This window comes from Gallus gallus, chromosome 12 (genome assembly GCF_016699485.2).
Source record: "Gallus gallus isolate bGalGal1 chromosome 12, bGalGal1.mat.broiler.GRCg7b, whole genome shotgun sequence".
Lineage (NCBI taxonomy): Eukaryota > Metazoa > Chordata > Aves > Galliformes > Phasianidae > Gallus > Gallus gallus.
In genome coordinates this window covers 11,853,150-11,871,166 of record NC_052543.1, presented here as the reverse complement: position 1 = coordinate 11,871,166, position 18,017 = coordinate 11,853,150, and the positions used below count along the sequence as shown (strand labels likewise).

At 43.7% G+C, this 18,017-nt stretch overlaps 1 protein-coding gene and 1 long non-coding RNA gene across 8 annotated transcripts in view; one reads left to right on the top strand and one right to left on the bottom strand.

The window, feature by feature from the left end:
• The window catches only part of ARIH2 (ariadne RBR E3 ubiquitin protein ligase 2), a 31,339-nt gene extending 13,345 nt beyond the window's left edge, over nucleotides 1-17,994 (top strand). For 6 of the 7 annotated variants that reach the window (XM_040646252.2, NM_001199221.2, XM_015293105.4 and 3 more), the window contains 13 exons: nucleotides 1,658-1,725; nucleotides 3,088-3,151; nucleotides 5,182-5,329; nucleotides 6,035-6,156; nucleotides 7,056-7,165; nucleotides 7,905-8,022; nucleotides 9,379-9,429; nucleotides 9,524-9,545; nucleotides 11,040-11,191; nucleotides 12,289-12,432; nucleotides 12,784-12,852; nucleotides 13,788-13,871; nucleotides 14,343-17,994. In XM_040646252.2, coding sequence (XP_040502186.1) covers nucleotides 5,185-5,329; nucleotides 6,035-6,156; nucleotides 7,056-7,165; nucleotides 7,905-8,022; nucleotides 9,379-9,429; nucleotides 9,524-9,545; nucleotides 11,040-11,191; nucleotides 12,289-12,432; nucleotides 12,784-12,852; nucleotides 13,788-13,871; nucleotides 14,343-14,414 — 1,089 coding nt within the window. In that variant the 5' untranslated portion in view covers nucleotides 1,658-1,725; nucleotides 3,088-3,151; nucleotides 5,182-5,184 and the 3' untranslated portion in view covers nucleotides 14,415-17,994. Of the gene's footprint in view, nucleotides 1-796; nucleotides 1,233-1,657; nucleotides 1,726-3,087; nucleotides 3,152-5,181; nucleotides 5,330-6,034; nucleotides 6,157-7,055; nucleotides 7,166-7,904; nucleotides 8,023-9,378; nucleotides 9,430-9,523; nucleotides 9,546-11,039; nucleotides 11,192-12,288; nucleotides 12,433-12,783; nucleotides 12,853-13,787; nucleotides 13,872-14,342 lie in introns of those variants that run through there. The other variant, XM_040646254.2, reaches the window with a different exon arrangement.
• LOC124417160 overlaps nucleotides 11,004-18,017 on the bottom strand; it is a 7,391-nt gene continuing 377 nt past the window's right edge. Inside the window, exon 2 of the long non-coding RNA XR_006931307.1 lies at nucleotides 11,004-17,601. This is a non-coding gene — a long non-coding RNA (uncharacterized LOC124417160). The remainder of the gene's footprint in view (nucleotides 17,602-18,017) is intronic.

The window sequence follows — 18,017 nt, the reverse complement described above, 5'->3', positions numbered from 1 at the left end:
TGTGAAACATCATGAACATGACTTTTATTCTTGGGTGTTTTTATGATGCAAGCAGTAAAATGAGCATTACAGATGGTCTGGCCAGGGCTTGCAGGTAGAGCAAATTCAGAATGGTCACAGAAGCTTTATTCTTTGTCCCCTGCCAAGAACAAACAAATGCACAGCTAGGGAGAGGCTTTGGCTGCTGGGAGGAGTTGGGTTCACAGGCAGGGCCAGGAGGGAATTTCTTTGTGATAGGACTTCCATGAAACGTATTCTAGAACAAAGAGAAATAGCTCTGCAGAATCCTTGCTCTTGATTTAGAATTTCTTCAGGGATGGACTGCCTCTGGATCTGTCAACCTGGCATCCTTCTAGACCATTAATTCTGCTTCTTGCCGAACGATGTGATTCAAAAACATTTCATTGTAGTTTGTTAGAAGTAAGGAGTGAAGGCTAGTGTTGGTATTTATAATTTCTCATTCTCAGAAGGATTTGTTAATTACCACATCTTCTGGGAACCAACAGCTCTGTACATTGTTCATGGAGTTGTGATGATGTACCTCAGGCTGTGAAAACGCAACTGAAAAATACTCACTTCCCCGTGTTACAGATGAACTTCCCATTTAAGTCTGGTGTTCTTATTTATTTGTTTGCTTTTGTCAGGATGGTTGTTCTTACTGCTACTGGGAAATAATTTAGTTACTGTTAGGGAGTGATTCATTAGCATGCGGTTTGCATTTGCAGGAAGTCTGTCTTGTAGAGACCACATTGCTGATGCTTTCTCCTGAGCAGAGCTAGCCTGCTGGCTGCAGGAAGGTCCCGGCCGCCCCGCTCTCCTCGCAGCAGCACCCAGCTGCCTCCTCAGGACGCTCCCCCTCCAACCTTCTGACATTGACAGATGCCAGTGCAGGGTCGGGGCCATATCTGATGGCAGGAATAGATAGGTCAGTTGTGTCGTGCTGTGAAACTGCACCTCTTGGATGGGTCGGTCTTAGAAGGGTAATGGATATCTTGCGATAGGTGAGCAGAGCCTGTTTTGTAGGAGCAAGCACAGCTTGTTTTCCTTCCGGGGCTGTGCAGGAGTCATTGCGTGGCTGTGTTACCATCATGTCAGATTCCATGATTCACCTGCAGTGGGATTCGAGGTGGCTTATGGTTTCTTAGCTCGTGATTGGGACTGACAGCTTGTCAGAAAAAAACAACAAAAAAAGATCTCTTCCTGCAGCTGGGACAGAAGAAGTGGTGTTTTCTGTACGTGCAGCAGACTGATGCTGTGGTGACAGCTTTTCTCGGAGCAGGGGAGGCAGAGCTCCGTGAGGGTCATTGAGGCACAAAGGGTCCAAAGACCAGTTTTCTTCTGAAGTCCTATCGAGGGGTGGCTGCAGCCAGGGCTGTGTGTTGGGCTCCCAGCAGCTGTTCGGTTCATCCTGCCATTTCTTGATTCTTGTGGTGCTGTTGTGGTTAAGTGTGTGAGTTACTTTGGGTACATCTGTGCTTCATTTTAACTTATATACCACAGGTACACTGGCTGTAAAAATTATGTTTAGTAGTTTAATGGGAATTGAGTATTGCTATTTTGCTGTCTGCACAATTTATTAGTCTTATAAGAAATTTATGGCCTTAAGCAGAAGTTTGTCCTCAAAATATGCTTCACTTTTTGTTTTTTTTTCACCTAGGTTTCACATGCTGTTGCAAAGCTTGTGTTAGTTAGTTTCCACTGGCAAATCTCAGAGATTTTGGAAAGGTAAGTAACCTTATTTATTTGGTGCTTTGTGCTTTTCCCTCTCTCTGCAAGAGTGCCTAGGGTGTCCTGTAGTGTATTTTGACAAGTGTCTTTGAACCTGAAAGCAGGACACACGGGCATGTCAGTGAGCAGAGGAGAAATGCTGTTTTCTGAGGCTGTGCTGCCTGCAAAGAATTTGTAAATAAGGAGAGGGTAGTATCAGCAAATGTCTTTCAGTCCAAGGAATTATTGACATGTTGGAAACCCCACTGATGTGCTGAGCTTAAACAACGAGCTAGCAGACTGAGAGCGCTGCTATATTTATATAGAGAATATAGAGATAACATATGGTCTGTTTTAAACATATGATCTGTAAATCATAAAGCAGCACTGAATGTACAATTTATTAATACATTTGCTTTGAGGTTTTTGTTCCTTTTGAACGTAAGTGATGTTTTTTTTCCAAGCTGAATAGCGTTTGGAGAGCAGCAGCAGATGCTGTGAGAGAACTGCTGAGTGCAGCCCCTTTGTTGCTTGGGCTGCATCACACTGCAGTGAAGTCCTCTAGCTGATTTCAAAAGGAGAGTTCAGACTCTGCCCAGATACACACGGGAAATGTGTCAGGAGGCACTGCTGTCTGGCAGCCCCTCCTGAAAGTACTGGCTCAGAGCTGAACATTGTCTGGATATTTTCAGAGCACATCAGGCTGACTCATTCTACTGTGCCATTTTTGGCCCTGTTAGCCACCAACTTCATCCAGAGAACATATGGGGAATACATCTCATGTATGGGTATTGTTGCAGCATCTCTGGTAGCTGACTTGTTCGTTGCTATGCATCCTGTGAGAGCTTTTCTCCACGGAGTGTGGAGGGTGAGATTCCCACACAGCAGTCAGGGTGATTCTGCAGGTTCACTAACAGGATTTAGACAGGAGAAAGTACAGGGAAGAGCTTACTCCTGCAACAGTGACTTTGCAAGTTGTTCTCCTGTTGATCTGGTCCTCAAACTTCTATCTTGGTATGAACTAGCATTATCAAATTACAGCCTAGTCGTACCTCTGATGCAGCTTTGTATCCTTGATTTTGCTGGTGGTTTTTTTACTGGAGAGTGCTCTGTGATAGCAATCACAAGCAGCAAGATGTGTTTAACTCTAAGGCTGCTGACAGACAGCTTCATATACCTAAAAGGTGATAATCTGTCATGAAGTAAATATTTAGCTATATAGCAGACTGGAGCCGAAGTGAGACCTATGCAGGATGGCTTGATTTTACAAAGGAATAGAAGACAGGCAGGAGCCTCACCAGAGCACGTTATCGTGGTGATGGAACAATGCAAAATATCTTCAGAAGTAGATTTGATCATTCTTTTAATTGTTTTTTTCAGGCACAAGTCTAATGCTGCCCAGTTGCTAGTAGAAGCACGAGTTCAGCCCACCTCATCCAAACATGTAAGTATGCTAACTATTTGGGTCTGTTCCCCTTGGCAAGGAAACCTCTGACCCACCTCATTGGAAGGCTGCATTACTGATGGGTCTGCCCCATGTTAACTCTTTGCAAACTCAAGGTCCTACACCCTAAGTCTGCGTGGGGTTGACTTTTTAAATGGTACCGCTCTGCTTAGGAATGCTTAAGCCAAATCTCCCTGTGGTGTTCTGGCTGAGCCAAGCAGTAGCAATACTCGAACCAATAGTTTGCCTATTGCAGCTGGGGCTGTGGGGACTTTGGATACTCTTTTTTTTTTTTTTGTCCTTTAGATAGAAATATTCTGTTACTTGTTTACAGTTCGTTCCCAGAATGTGGTCCAGTGCTCCAGGAACACATTACAGTGTGTTGCATTTTGAGTGATAAAATGTTACATCTGAGAAACACGATTTGGGCTCTGGGAAAGGGGGGTTTTTAAGGACCTGGAAGCCTGCTTTGGCATCTGAGCTGACTTGTAACTAACATAGAGTCAAACACTAATACAGCTGGCAGCGGTAAGCTTCATGGACTCGAATTATCTGCCTAGAGTCCAGAAAAAAACTCTTTGTTATTTGACATACCTAAAAGGAGTACGTGTATTTTGAGATTTGCCTGAACCATTTGTCATTTAAGTACCCTTCATTACAATGGTGATTTCATTTTTGGAGGAATGGAGGTTAATTTAAGTTTGGCAAACTTGGTTTGATAGACAATGCATTAAGATCTATATGTATGTGCTACGGCAAGTTGCTCAGTGGTTCAGCTCCTAATGCAGAATGCTGATATTTCTAGGGAGTTCTTTGGGGTGTATGCTGATACTACAGAGCATCTGGCCCTGTAGAGAGAAACTATCGTGGTAAGCTCAGAGAGACAGCTTTCAGAGTTTTGAGGTAGTGTGCTTGCTGTTCAAGTTGAGCAGTTGATCTGGCCAATCAACACAATTGCCAACTTGATGAATCTTGTTTTGGTCTGCTTAGAACAAAGTTGCTCTATTTCTTTTTCATGTGGTCATGCCACAAAACAAGCTTTACTGGTCATGTGGCCGGGTGGGTGCTGATGCTGCTGCATCCCTGGCACAGAGAGCTACTCATGGAAGCTCACTGCTGTCTCGCTAGCTTCTCGAAGAGTAACACAGATTTAAATAGATGAAAAGTGATTAGATGACTTCTCTGTGAAAGGGGAAATAGGAGCTCAAACTCCTGCTAACAGCATTGTAGAACCTCACTTTTGGTAATGCTGTGCTAGACGTAGTCTCTCAGGTCCCAGAGGTGAACCAAAATGTGTGAGGCTGTATCTGTTGTCTGGAGGTTAGTTCTGCACTACCCACAGGGAAACCAGACAGCCTCCCAGTGAAAGAGTAGCAGAATTGTGTCCGACTTGAAACAAACCCTCACATCTTTTTCAGCTGAAGAGATGAGGCCTATTCTGCCAAATGTAGCATAGGCAGAAGTGAAGTGATGCAAGAAAATCCCTGAACTTTCTGATGATCCATAAACAACCTTTACAAACTTTCTGCATGCAATACCTTCATTTTTGTCTCAAATATGATACCCAAAATTACAATCAAGTAAAAAGTCACTGCTAAGCCTGCTTCCAGCTATAGCTGCTCTCCCAGCCCCGTGAAACAGCTATTGATTCTGACCCAGCTAACAGCAAATCCCAGTAAATTCAGGGAAGGACTGAACAAAAAGGACGTACACAATGATGTATTTACTCATTTTTCAAACAAGGAAGACAATAGAACTAGAAAAACAAAGGTGAATTTTGGGCAGCACTGGATGAAAGACAGGAACTATTCGGTGACTGTTCGTCTGTTGTGCTCTGTGAGCTTGAAGAGGTTCATGAGAAGGGCTGACTACTGGGGCAGTGCAGCACACCAGTTGCTTAGGAACCTGTTCTGGCTTGGAGCTAGTCTGAGACCGCTGTCACAATGAAAGTGCTGCAGGTAACTGTGGATGAAGTGAGAATGCTCGGAGCTGCGGTTGCTTTCACTGTAATGCTGATTTCTCTCTCCCAGGCAATGGTACATTCCTCCCATCACTGCGCAGTGTGCATGCAGTTTGTCCGGAAGGAGAACTTGCTTTCTCTGGCTTGTCAGCACCAGTTCTGTCGCAGCTGCTGGGAGCAGCATTGTACAGTGCTTGTCAAGGATGGTGTCGGAGTTGGTAAGTTCAAGGCAGGTTTGGTAGTGGGTCTGTGTTTGACGTCTTGGTTGCTGCGCAGGTAAATGTCTGAGTTGTTCTAAAATATCTCAGTAATGAGAAAATGGAGCATGGAATGGATATTTGTGATAAATGTAACTTTAACTAGCTGTTTTACCTGAATCCCTAGTTGGTGTTGGCATACCAGCTGGAAAGCCCTACTCCTGCCTAACAAAACCTGCAATTCTATAGATCTGTTTGCTGCTCTTCTCCCCCTTGTGATCTCAAGAGCATGACTGTAACAAATTAGAAGTCAGAAATCTGCTGTATTTTGAGATTGCATCTATGTGATGCGTTGTTTTGTTGCCCTGGAAATTCTTGTGGATACAAGCACCTGTTCCACTTGTGTTGAGCAGAAGCCAGTAGTTGCCAGAGCTGGTTTGGACTTCTCCTGGCCTGTCATTCTTGCTGGTATGACAGTAACATGCAGTCCAGTCCTGGTTGAAACACTTACTGCTCCTGAATACATTTGTGCCCTATCATCTTTCAGTGAAGACAGTTGGGCTTCGACTTTTCAGCAGCTCTGATACATTCGATTGATCTGTTCCACAGTTGCGTCCCTCTTGCTACAACAACAGATGGCACCTAGGAAACTGTGTTGAATGCTGTCTCTGTGTCTGCTACTTAGTACGCATTGCGCTGTGCTGAAACCGTGCCTTCTTTTCTCAGGGGTCTCCTGCATGGCTCAGGACTGCCTACTTCGGACACCCGAAGACTTTGTTTTTCCATTGCTGCCTAGTGAAGAGCTGAAAGACAAATACAGGCGCTACCTCTTCAGGGACTATGTGGAGGTACTGTCTTTTTCAGATTTAAAATACCCTGGATCAATTCACCAATGACTTGCAGAAATCTTGTTTGAAGTGTCTTGCATCTCTGATTAGAGATGCAGTGACTACAATAAAATCGTCCTTCATAAGCGTGATGTGGCTGCTCCTGTAGGGCAGCCTCACTGACGAAATGCTCTAGCAGGTTGCCAAAGTAAATTCTTCTATAAGGTCACCCAGGAACTTGTTGGCTGGTGCTTGACTCTTTTCCTGAAGTAGAATTCTCAGAGTGTTTCAGCTAAGAATCCCAAACTTCGATCTGAGTTTTGATGTCCTCCTTGCTCTTACATAGATAGTTTAGGTTCTTAGAAATAGGTCTCTCACCGCAGTGAAGCCCAACTGGATTGGTTTGCTTAATAACATTTCATTTGAGATTTATGGAAATTAAGGCAGACATAAGATACAATTTGCAGAAAGTATTCTGGTGACTGAGAGCTAAAAGAAATAGGGGAACAGTATGAAAGAATGGTGTCACTTCTCTTCAATATGTAGAAGGAAACAGCCACCACAGAAAAGCAGCTGAGTACATTCTAGGTTATAAAATAAGCATGGGGAAAGAGCTCAAGTAGAGTAAAAGTGTTCAGTGTCTTCATGGGCTCACAGCCACATGTGTTGCTGTGCTTACTTGGTCTGTAGTCCTCCGTTTGAACTCGCTGTTGTGATAAGCTGTAAGTAGCTAACACTGCCTTTCCTAATGTGTAAAAGGTTTGGCTTCTCTGTTAGCCAAGATCTGGTAGCAGTTTTCAGTATCTTTTCCAATAAGAAAACACTGTCTTGTATGTTTTTATGGATAGGAGTAGTTAGACTTGAACAGATAATGCTCTTCTGCACCCTTTGCTGATTTTACCACCTTGGTGTGTTCACAGAGCCATTACCAGCTGCAGCTGTGTCCTGGTGCAGATTGCCCTATGGTCATACAGGTACAGGAGCCAAAAGCCCGGCGAGTGCAGTGCAATCGTTGCAATGAGGTCTTCTGGTAAGAAACAGAAAAGGTTAAAGATCACGGGGAAATTGCTGTCCTCAGAGCTACTCCGTTTGCTTGCCAATAGGTTCAGTGTGTGAAAGCATCTCAAATGCTTTGCTAAAGTTGTTTGTAACTTGAGTTAACTTGAGTAACTGGACACGTAGTGTCTGACTTCTGCAGGTGGTCAGCCTTCCCCTTGCTCCCAAAACTCCTTGGGAGTTGAGTGTTAGGACAATCAGGGAACGCCAGTCTTGAGTAACGAAGGAGTTAAAAATCTTCTTTTGTCCTTTGTTGGCTAGGTTACAAATTTGGGTAAAGCCAGAGTGAGTGGTAGAGCTTCTGGTAATGGATGTAGAGACCTTTAAGTTATATGCTGGTCTGGTGGTTTTAGGCTTTTTACAAGTATTTGATTACCAGAGTATCTGGTGTATTTTGAGGCTAGTGTGAGAAGAAATTTTGGCTAAATAGGAACACTAATGTTCCTTGTTGGCTTTCAAGTGTCCTTGGTCACGTTTATGTCAGAGAAGGTCTCTTCATTCATCCTGATGCTGGTTTCTGCACGAGTGCTGGCTTACTGGAGCTTTCACTGTGCAGCGCTCAGCCTTCGTTTTTGCATTCTGCTAATACATGAATACATTGGCATCCCTTACCCTCACTCTGCCTCCTAGATTTTCGTCATCAGGAATACCTCAGTTCTTGAGTAATTTCTGTGGAAATGGATATATGATGTCTTTTTTTTTTTCCTGTTAAGCTTTAAGTGTCGGCAGATGTACCACGCACCCACAGACTGTGCTACCATCCGGAAATGGCTCACCAAATGTGCAGATGACTCTGAAACAGCCAACTACATCAGTGCTCACACTAAAGATGTAAGGACAAGTACCGGCATGTCTTTTCACGTCCTCTAGTCCTACCTGGGAAGCAGGATACAATTCTTGATATATTTAGCATTTTCACAGGCTGTAAATTCTCACAGCTCTCTGGGGACTGTTACAACACAACTGAATGCACTGGGAATGCAGATGGTCCAGCTGCCCTCCTGCAGTAAGGACAGGATGGTGGGTTTGGTCCTTATTTCAGGTCTCGCGTGAATGTCTTTGGAAGCCAGCTGTGCTGCCCTCCCACGGGCAAAAGGCAGAATTGTGACTGCTTGGAAATACACAGCAAAGGTGTATTTCAAATGGAAGGAGAGGGCGCAGGAAGTGCAGTTAGTGAACTCTAGTGGTGTTCAAGTCTCAACATCTGTGTGGAGGGAGGTGAGGGAGATAAGGTCCTGATTTGGCAGTAACAACAAAAGAGGATGGATTAAATCAATGAATTGTATGTTGAAGTACTTCTGGTAGATTTAAACCTGAGAAAAAGAAACTATTACCTATCATATATTCTATCTGTAGAAATATCTTTAAAGGTCACAGATGTATTTCTTCTAGATGAGCTGTTTGCAGACTGGGGTTTTTAATGTCTTTTGGAGGATTTTGTGTTCCAAATTCAAAACAGTTCTTAGTCAACTGTCATTTGTTTTTACTGTAAACAATAGTAATAGAGACAGTCCTAATTAGGCACCAGCTGCAGGTGTGCTAGGAAAGTGAGTACTTAGACTGGAGATCCTAAGTACCACTATTTCTTTAGAGGGGTGTCAGCATGTAATGGCAGTTTTTCTGCTATGCATCTTTGTAAATATAAAGCTCTTTTATATTCAGCATGCATCTTACCTGTCGTTGAAATTTATAAGAAGCAACAAAACTCACTTCTTTCTTTGTATTTGTGCAACCAAAACAGTGTTCTGAACACTCAGGAGCATCAGAGGACCACTGCTGGAGCAAATAAGTGTGCAGCTCTCATTGTGGTCCTACAGATTCTCCTCTACTAGTTGTCATCTGATAGTGGCAGGATACAGAGCTGGTTATCTTATAGTTTAAGTAGCTGTGGAAGCTACTGTCGTATGTGAACTCATTTATGTCTCTGTGCCTGATGAACTGCTAATTGGTAACTTGGTGAGATTTTTAGTTTTACAAGGTGCAACAGCAGCAAACTTGTTGCCTTGAGCAAGCAGTCTGGTGCTGCTGTGTAACATCCCTGGCTTTCTGCCTCCTTTCTAAATATTTTCATACATGCATATAAAAATAAAATAAAGAACACAGGTAGAATTGTCCTGCAAACACTGTCATTCTCAGGAAGTCTGCTGGAGACAGAGTTGGGTCTAACAAATGCTTCTGTTTCCCCAGTGTCCGAAGTGCAATATCTGTATTGAAAAGAATGGAGGCTGCAATCACATGGTGAGCAGTTCCCTGAATGCATCAAACCTTCCTTGTTCTAAGCTGAATTTTTTTCCACTTTCCATTAACCAGTGCCTCCTGTCTTCTCTTTCAGCAATGCTCCAAATGCAAGCATGGTAAGTAGAATTTGGAAACAGTTTTCTCAGCAAGATGTTTTAGAGATGTTCTCTTTTTGTGTGTTATGGAGATGAATTGTGAACACTGCACTGTTTTTCCCCTCGTAAAATGTGGACAGGGTATTTAAATTACAGACTTGTGATAGCCTTTTTTTTTCCCCCCCTCCACTGGCTGTGATTTTGATTAGGTTCTGATTCAGTGCTACTTTAACTCCTTCTCCCTGACATCCATTGTATAGGAAAGTCTCCATCTCTGCCATAATACAAAGAGTGGAAAACATCCCAGAGGAGAATATTAAATGCTTTTCCTGTAAATCTACTGAGTATCAGTTGAAGATACTGGCAGGTCTAAGCTATCTCCTCAGATCAGCCTAGGTCCTTCTGGTCACTGATGGAAATAATGAAACCCAACCCAGATGAAATTGCAGGAGCCATGAATTGTTCTGCATAACATTCTCTGTTGGACTTCTTAGTCCACCCCTGTGCAATGAGCAGCCAGAATGTCTTTGGACCATTCTGTGCTCCTCTAAAACAACAGCCTGTTCTTTTGTAGATCTATTGCCTTGGAGCAAAATAGTTTGTGTTCAGGCCCTCTATATTAAGTGTGCTGCTAGGAAATATTATATTATCAGAACCTTATTTGGATGATGATTAAAGATTGCTGTCCTCTCTCATTTCCTTTGCTTTGGGGTCCTCAGCAGCACTGGATGTGATTTGATGGAGCTCTGTGACAAGAGTGAGCAAGCAAGTGCCAAGGTACCATGGTGACTAGCATTCAGGAAGGCTGGTGAACTCTGGAAGTGCCAATTTCAGTCCCTTGAAATGAGTGACACAAAAGTGATTATTATTTTAGCAACTTAATGTGCATTTTTTTCCTTTCCAGCAAACACTCACAGCTCGCTCTGAAATCAGGAAACTGTTATGTGGGTTTTGCTATTGTTCTCTTTCCTCCACTTTCTTCCCAGTTCAGTGGCTCCTAACTTGAAGTATCACTGACCACTGATACCTGAAGTCATCCAGGTAGTTTTCTCTTGGAGGGAGCTGAAGGCAGATTTTATTTAAATGAATTAATTCACTCTTGGATTTGATTGTTCATATTTTATTCAACCAGAGATTCTCATGGTGCCATATGCCAGCAGTGGAGTGGATGCAGTTCACAAATAAGACAACAGCCTGCCTCTTCCTTAACCTGGAGTGACAGCCTGTGCAGAGCACAAGTTCTGTGCATTGGTCTTGATGTGCAGAATAGAACACTTCAAGGTTTACTTTCTGTAGTTGCACAGGAGGCTGAAAATCTTTCAGACAGGCTGGTATTTTTGGCTCACTGTTGTGTTCTTTTTTGCAAGATGATACAAAATGTATGTTTCTTGGCTTAGCAGAAATAATGAAAACAGATGAGCTATGTCTCCTGAAGCTTTTCTTTCTCAGAGTTATGGGTTTGTTCGTTTTTTTTTTTTCCTGTGCATGATAGTGGATTTTCACTGTTTTCTGCAGACTTCTGCTGGATGTGTCTGGGAGACTGGAAGACTCACGGCAGCGAGTACTACGAATGCAGTCGGTACAAAGAGAATCCTGATATTGTAAACCAGAGTCAGCAAGCACAGGCCAGGGAGGCCCTTAAGAAGTACTTGTTCTATTTTGAGAGGGTAGGAGACATCTCTTTGGCCAGAGCTGCTGTAGCTTTTTAATGCTCCCTGCCTGGTGCAAAGGTCATTGCCAGCAATCTCCATGCAAGAAACTGCCCAAAGAGAATCTGTGCTGAATTTTCAGGCTCTGTTCTTTCTTTCTAAGTCCTGTCCTGTGGGATGTCCCGTTCAAACCAGTAATGTCATCCCCAAAGCAAATCATACTTGCTCCTGTGTTTCCTCGTGCTAGAGAAAATTGGTATTACCTGTGTGCCACTATACTGTTTTCCTGCAGGCTGCTGCTGCAGTAGATAAATATTACTCCAATCATTTCCTTTCAGTACTGTGGAACTTTTGTTACTTGCACTGTATCTTCATAGTGACAAAGAATAAACTGTAATGTTCAAATTCCATTGGCTGTAGCAAAGTTTTCCTAAAGGACCCAGAGCACTGGGTACAACTTTCAAAAAGTGTGATTGCATAATCTCGATGCACACAGCTGTTTCAAAGCACCTGGACACACAGTGTATTTCTAGAACAGCATCTCTATAGAGAAGAATGTGAGACAAGTACAGTGCTGCTGCCTTTCAGTGCACTTGTTTCCCCATTAAAATGAATTTATTCTTTTTCATACTATGAGCCAACTCCTGTAATAAAATAAACGTGTTCATTCTTGGCTCGCTAGACCAAACAGGCTTTGGGACATGGCTATGTTTACAATGTGCATGTGGATGTTGGAGTTAACTGAACCTGCATTAAGTGTTAATTTCAACTCTTGCCCTTTCTACAGAAATTGTTTAAGTAGAGGAATTGTTTAAGTAGAGGAATTGCCATTACTATCTATCTTGTTGTACACAAAGTCTTTGTGCAAACAGAGGGCATTCCCACTCTGAGGAGCTGGGTTTGCTTCTTGCTCTTTCCTGCTGTCAGTCTGTTGTATACAGCTTCCACTCCTTGCTATTGGAGCTGCTGCCTTGCTGTTCTTTCCCACAGCATGTCTTGCCTTGCTGGACTCCTGCCCCACTTCAGTTTCCGCTTGCTAGAGCTTGTGCTTTTACAGCAAAAGTATTCTGGTCTCATACCATTTTTTTCTTTTTTCTTCTCCCCACCCTTTGCAGTGGGAGAATCACAATAAAAGTTTGCAGCTGGAGGCACAGACGTACCAACGAATCCAGGAGAAAATTCAGGAAAGAGTTATGAACAACTTGGGAACGTGGATAGACTGGCAATACCTACAAAATGCTGCAAAACTACTCGCAAAGGTGGGTAGCTGTGGCTTGTTTAGCACAAAGAAGAGAATTTGTGCACAAGAATGCTAATTTCACCACACCTAGTGAGAGGAAGGGAACTTGGGGATTACGGGTATGTGAAACTGTACCTCTAGTCTACACCATGAACTAGGCAAAAATCCTCTATGAAGGGTCCTCTGTGACCTCTGAGAAGTTAAAGTATAACTGTTCAAATTCTTCCAAGGATGATGAGGGAAGCTGCACCATGAAGTGTCTAGGCATCCTTGTCAGAACGTAGCTTCTTGTAGTGGTTATGCAACTGACTGTGCTGACTTCGAAGTCTGAGACTCTTGTTTTCTCTCTCTTCTCCTTGGACCCCACCAGTGTCGTTACACTCTGCAGTACACATATCCATATGCCTACTACATGGAGTCTGGTCCCAGAAAGAAACTGGTAAGATGTTTTGTTCTTTTTTCACTTACAGTTTGTCTGGGGGTGTTTAGCTGGCAGCATGCTAGGCTGAATGAATAGTCAAGCATCCCTATTCAATTCCAGAGCTTGTGTGTCTGAAATACGAGTATTGAGTTTGAGGTAAAGCCTGGACAAGATTGTGTGCCTTTGCACCTTTCCTCTATGCTTGAAATTGATCTGCTGCTCAATTGTTATTTTCCTTTGGCAACACTGCAATTTAACTAATAAGCATTTTATCCAAAAAGTTTTGAAGCTGGAAAATGTGAGTTTGTTCCTTGGTGGGACTATCACAGTGCTGTGGACTGTATTTCCCACAAATGGCTGCTGGAGCATAGTTTTTCCAGCCTGGAATCGGTGTGTAGCTTTGCCTTTGATTCCTACTGCAAGTTCCTTGCAAGCTGGAACTTTCTAGGGGCTGGATATGTCCAAAAATAGTCCTGAATTCATTGAATATGTTGATTCTTTGACTCAGTAGTCAAGTCAGACCTGTTCTCCAATCTCTTCACGTAGCATGTGGATTCTCTCAGGCTTTGGCCACATTTTCTTTTCTATCTGACTGCGCTGGTAGAATAAGTTACTGCTCCCAGCAGTGGTTAGGAGTCCCTCAGTTCTGCCTTCACAAGAGCATTTCCTGACCTGCTTATTGGCAAAGTGAGCTGAGTAAGCTGATATTTGTCACTTTGAGTGTTTCTGAACTGATATGATTAACTTTGAGTGATGCAGGTTGGGGAGTGTTCACACCAGAAACCTCTGCAAAGCATGTGTAGCTAAAGATGGATAGGGAGGAGGCACAAACCTGCTCTTCCAGCACTGCTGTCAGCAGAACATGTTTGTTTGCTTCTCAAATGTAGCAGGTTGAACGAAGCTGTTCCACTAAGTTAGTTTCTTGATGCTAACTCCAATTTTGCTGTTTGCAGTTTGAATACCAGCAGGCCCAGCTGGAAGCTGAAATTGAAAATCTCTCATGGAAGGTGGAGCGAGCAGACAGCTATGACAGAGGGGTGAGTGTTCCTCTTGCTTGGGCCTGCTGGCCAGATTTTGTTAACATCAGGCTTAACAACTCTGTGGGAGAGCTAAGGCAGTTAAGTGAGGGTGCTGAAATACTAGATCCAAAATCTCACTTTTCTTCCTCTTGCTGGTGGATGTTGTGGAAGTGAAGTGCTCACTGCTTATTGCAGGACGAGGGAGGGCTGGAAACAGAACCGTCAGAGCTTTGGAGAAGCTGCCCATAATAAACTTCTAGTTACACGTAGGTTCTTGAAGTGTGTAGCTTTTTAGATAAAGCAAGAGCCAGGTAACTGCATGTTAACATGTTAAAGCATGCTAAAAGGAATGAGGTCTGCAATCTTGTGATTCAGAGCATATTTGAAGTACGAAGGTTGGTGATTCTCAGATGATGTGAATCCCTGAGAAAAAAATTAACTAATCCCTGGGGATCTCACACTAACTATTTCTGCCTTCTGTTTTACCAGGACTTAGAGAATCAGATGCACATAGCAGAGCAGAGACGGAGGACCCTGCTGAAAGACTTCCATGACACATAAAACAGGAGAAAATGACAAAGTGCAGGGGTGAGAGCAGCAAGTGAAGTGATGGCAGCTTCACCGGGATAAGCAGGCACTGCCTCTGGGAGAACACGGCCAAGGACAGAGCCACCCCTCCCCTTGCAAGTCAGACACATGCAAACATCACATCTTAGTCCAGTTTGTTCTCTTATCTTTCTGTTTGTTTCTGCCATGCTAGAGGCCAGAGTTCAGATTGGCATATTTCCTGGGACGTTTCCCTCCTGCCCTCAATGGTTTCAGACGGGGAGGGAGTTTTTCTCTGAATGGCTGTTAATAGTATTAGATCAATACAATTTATGTAATTTTCAACGGTTGTACAATTATACAGACAAACCTTAGAATAACACACAACCCTTTTTAAAAATAAATTGGCAGTGGATTGTTTTTCCTTAATCTGCTTGTAAATTTAATGGGCTTTTCCCTCTCCTCCTTCCTTCCTCTGAACCAAAAATCCTCCTAGGCACTGGAGGAGGTTACAAAATAACTCACGTAGATTTCTTGATGCTCCTTTAACCAGGACGTTGTAGCATTGGCATTGCATGAGGAGAGTGGCTGGTGCTAAGAATGGCTGCTGCTGTGGCTGATCTGGCAGTCCCAGCAGCGTCTGTGACTTAGTCCGATTACATGTGGCATCTCTTCTTGAATATCAGCTGTGCAAAATCTTGCTACACAAACAAAAACAAGCAGAGGAATTGTAGGGGAGAGAGCAGGTTATCACTAAGTCAGGTCAGATTCTGCATTTGATAAATTTTAGGTCTTCCATATAGATTTTTTGCTTTGCTTGTTTTTGTGGGGAGGGTGTTGTATTGCCAAAGTGAGTGATGAGGGAATTGTAGCATACAGATGTTAATCAAGGCTTGGGGCTTTTTCAGAGTGAAACAATCCATGTCGTAACAGTGCCATGCAATCTGGTAAAGAATATTTGTGCCTGCTGGGTGACATGGTTGAGAAAATTTGATCCCATTAATTGATGTGAAACTAAACTCCGCTACTTTATGAGGAGCAAATACTGTGTACAACACACTCCCTGGCACATGTTGGACAGGCACTAGACTACAGATGCACTGCTTGTGCAGGGCCTGCACCAAGCCAGGCAGAGAATTAACTTGCAAAATTAATTTATTTGTATATTAGTATCAATACTGGTGGGAACTCATCAGAAAATTGATTGTTAGGAGCATGTGGAGCTTTTTTATTAACATTCTTTTTTCTAATGTAAAATATACACTAAAATAAAAATATGAAAACCCAGTTCATCTTAGTAGGGGTTAACATGAAAAAGGTTACTTAAATGCTGATGCTTGCCTGTTTGCTATAGGAAGCAGGCCACGTGTTAAGGTTTCACAAGCATGTATGTCACCTGCACCACGAACACGCTGTATGCAGCCAGTGAAGGTGAAGCTGGAGTGCCTGATTTGGGGAAATCACTTCCGTGGGGGACTCATGGGATTCTCTTCCATGCTGCACATGGAAGCGTAACCTTTGATGTGTCCCTGTATACTCTATTGTCTTTATACAATTTCACTTGACAAAGATTAAACTGAAGGGGAAAAAGTACTAAATTCCTGCATGTCCAAATAAGCTAACTGCTGTTGGAGCCTTTTTCATGTACCTGAGATATGTGAGCCAAGTTTTTGCAGCATGTATAATTGGGCAGATGGATTTGAACAAGAGACGCTTGGTTTAAGAGAAGAGCTGCCATCAAAGCTAATCCTGTGGCCATGCTCGCTCGCAGTGGAAATTTTCCAACTGAGAGGCCTGCTCTTTCCTCCCTCCCTTCCCTGCTGTAGGATGTATCCTCAGGAACGTGCTGCCAAAGAGCTGCTGGCAGTGGAACAGGGATAGGAGCAGAAGCAGCACCTGTACGAGGTCTCTGCAGCCATGGCTCCTTATGCTTCTGCTCTGGGCTATTTTGGCTCCCATCTAGGCTGAAGCCATGGGGGTAGATATGTCCTTGCTCCAGCCGCTGCCTCCTGAATTCATTCCCTCCTCTGCTCCCAGCAGCAGCATCTTTGTGCCCTGCTCAGAATATATTCCAGAGATTGGTCAAATGTACCTTTCTCTCCTCCTCCTAAATGCTTGTCAAAATTTGAGACACAGAGCACACTGGACAGAGAGCGAGGGATAGCTCAGGGGAGGGCTTGCTGAGACCCAGCAGTTTGCAGTGTGTTGAACTAACATTTAAACTGTTCTTTGAAGATTTTAACGTGCAAAGTACTGATCTAGGATAAAAGCTGGTGTTCTTGTCTAAATGTAACTAGCATAATGCCCGCTCTCTCTGCAGAACAGATACTTGGTGTTTCCTAATCCCAAAGAGCTCTCACTTTTGTTACATAATTGCCAGACTTTGGGCTAGACTAGAATGGGGTTTTGTCTCTCTCCACCTCCTCTTTGCCTCTCTCTCTCCCTCCCTCCCTCTCCATTGCCCCCACAAAATGCTTTGCCATGAATCCCTGTTTGTAGAAAAACTGGACTATATAGCTGTGGCCAAATGTGCTGAACGGACTGCTATGAGATGCTTGGCTGAGGAACAGTACTACGTGTTGCACTGAGTGCCCCTTAATTCTTTCAGAATTTCTGAAGCTTTAGTCAGCAGTTCTATTTGCTTTAAGACAAAACAAATCACACCCTTTCTTAGGGTGGTGGTTGTTCTGGTTTGCACACACAAATCCCATTTCCACGCTCTCTGGGAAAACAACGGGACTTGGTTGCTGTTGCAGCCCAGGCAGGGTGACTGCTGTACAGATGTCATGCAGAGTTGTAAACTCCAGGACAGAACCTGCAGAGCACAGGGAGTGTTGGCTCTTCGTGTAAAGTGACGCTGCTTGAAAAGCAACAACAGGAAGGAGAACAGGAGATGCAATATCAAAAGACAAGGCTAGCTTTTTTTCCCCCTCTAACAGGTACACAGCCCTATTCAAATCAGCAGGGTTATGTGACCGTAGGTGCTTAGTGGCTCAGGAGCCATTCATTCTGAGGTACAAAATTCCCTTTGATGCATTACTGCTACAGATGTGGAATATTTGCTCTTTTTTTTTCCTTGTTGCATTTGTCTCTCCCTGCCCGCCTTCCACCTCCCCATCCGTGCATCCGGCGCAATTCATTTCAGCTTTGCTTGTGTTATGCGTTGGCTGCCTCACCTCTGATGGTCCTCAGGCTTCCCAGACTGTAACAAAAAATTTTTTACTGATAACATAAACTGCATGACTGCTGCTCTGTCCCCGCATAGGGCCAGGGGCAGCAGGAGGTTTCTGTACTATAGCCTTGCACTCTAAATTTTAGACTTTTTAAGCAGGTGAAAAATAGAACTTTATTTTTAAATGAGGCACTCGTTCTGGGAGTTCCTTTCCTTTGCCCCGCTCTGGTTGAGATTGTGGGACAGTGTTGGAGGAGGGCTGCCGTGTACACCCACGCGCCGCAGGAGGGCTGCGAATCTATTTCCTCCTCGCTTCTCTTTGCAGGCACTGGATAGGGGCAGGGACGGCGGAAACCGCCTGGGAGACGGTTGCCGGACGCGCGCCCTTGGTTTATTTGCAATAAATTGTGACTTTTTAACTTCGGACGTGTCCCGGCTCTTCCTTG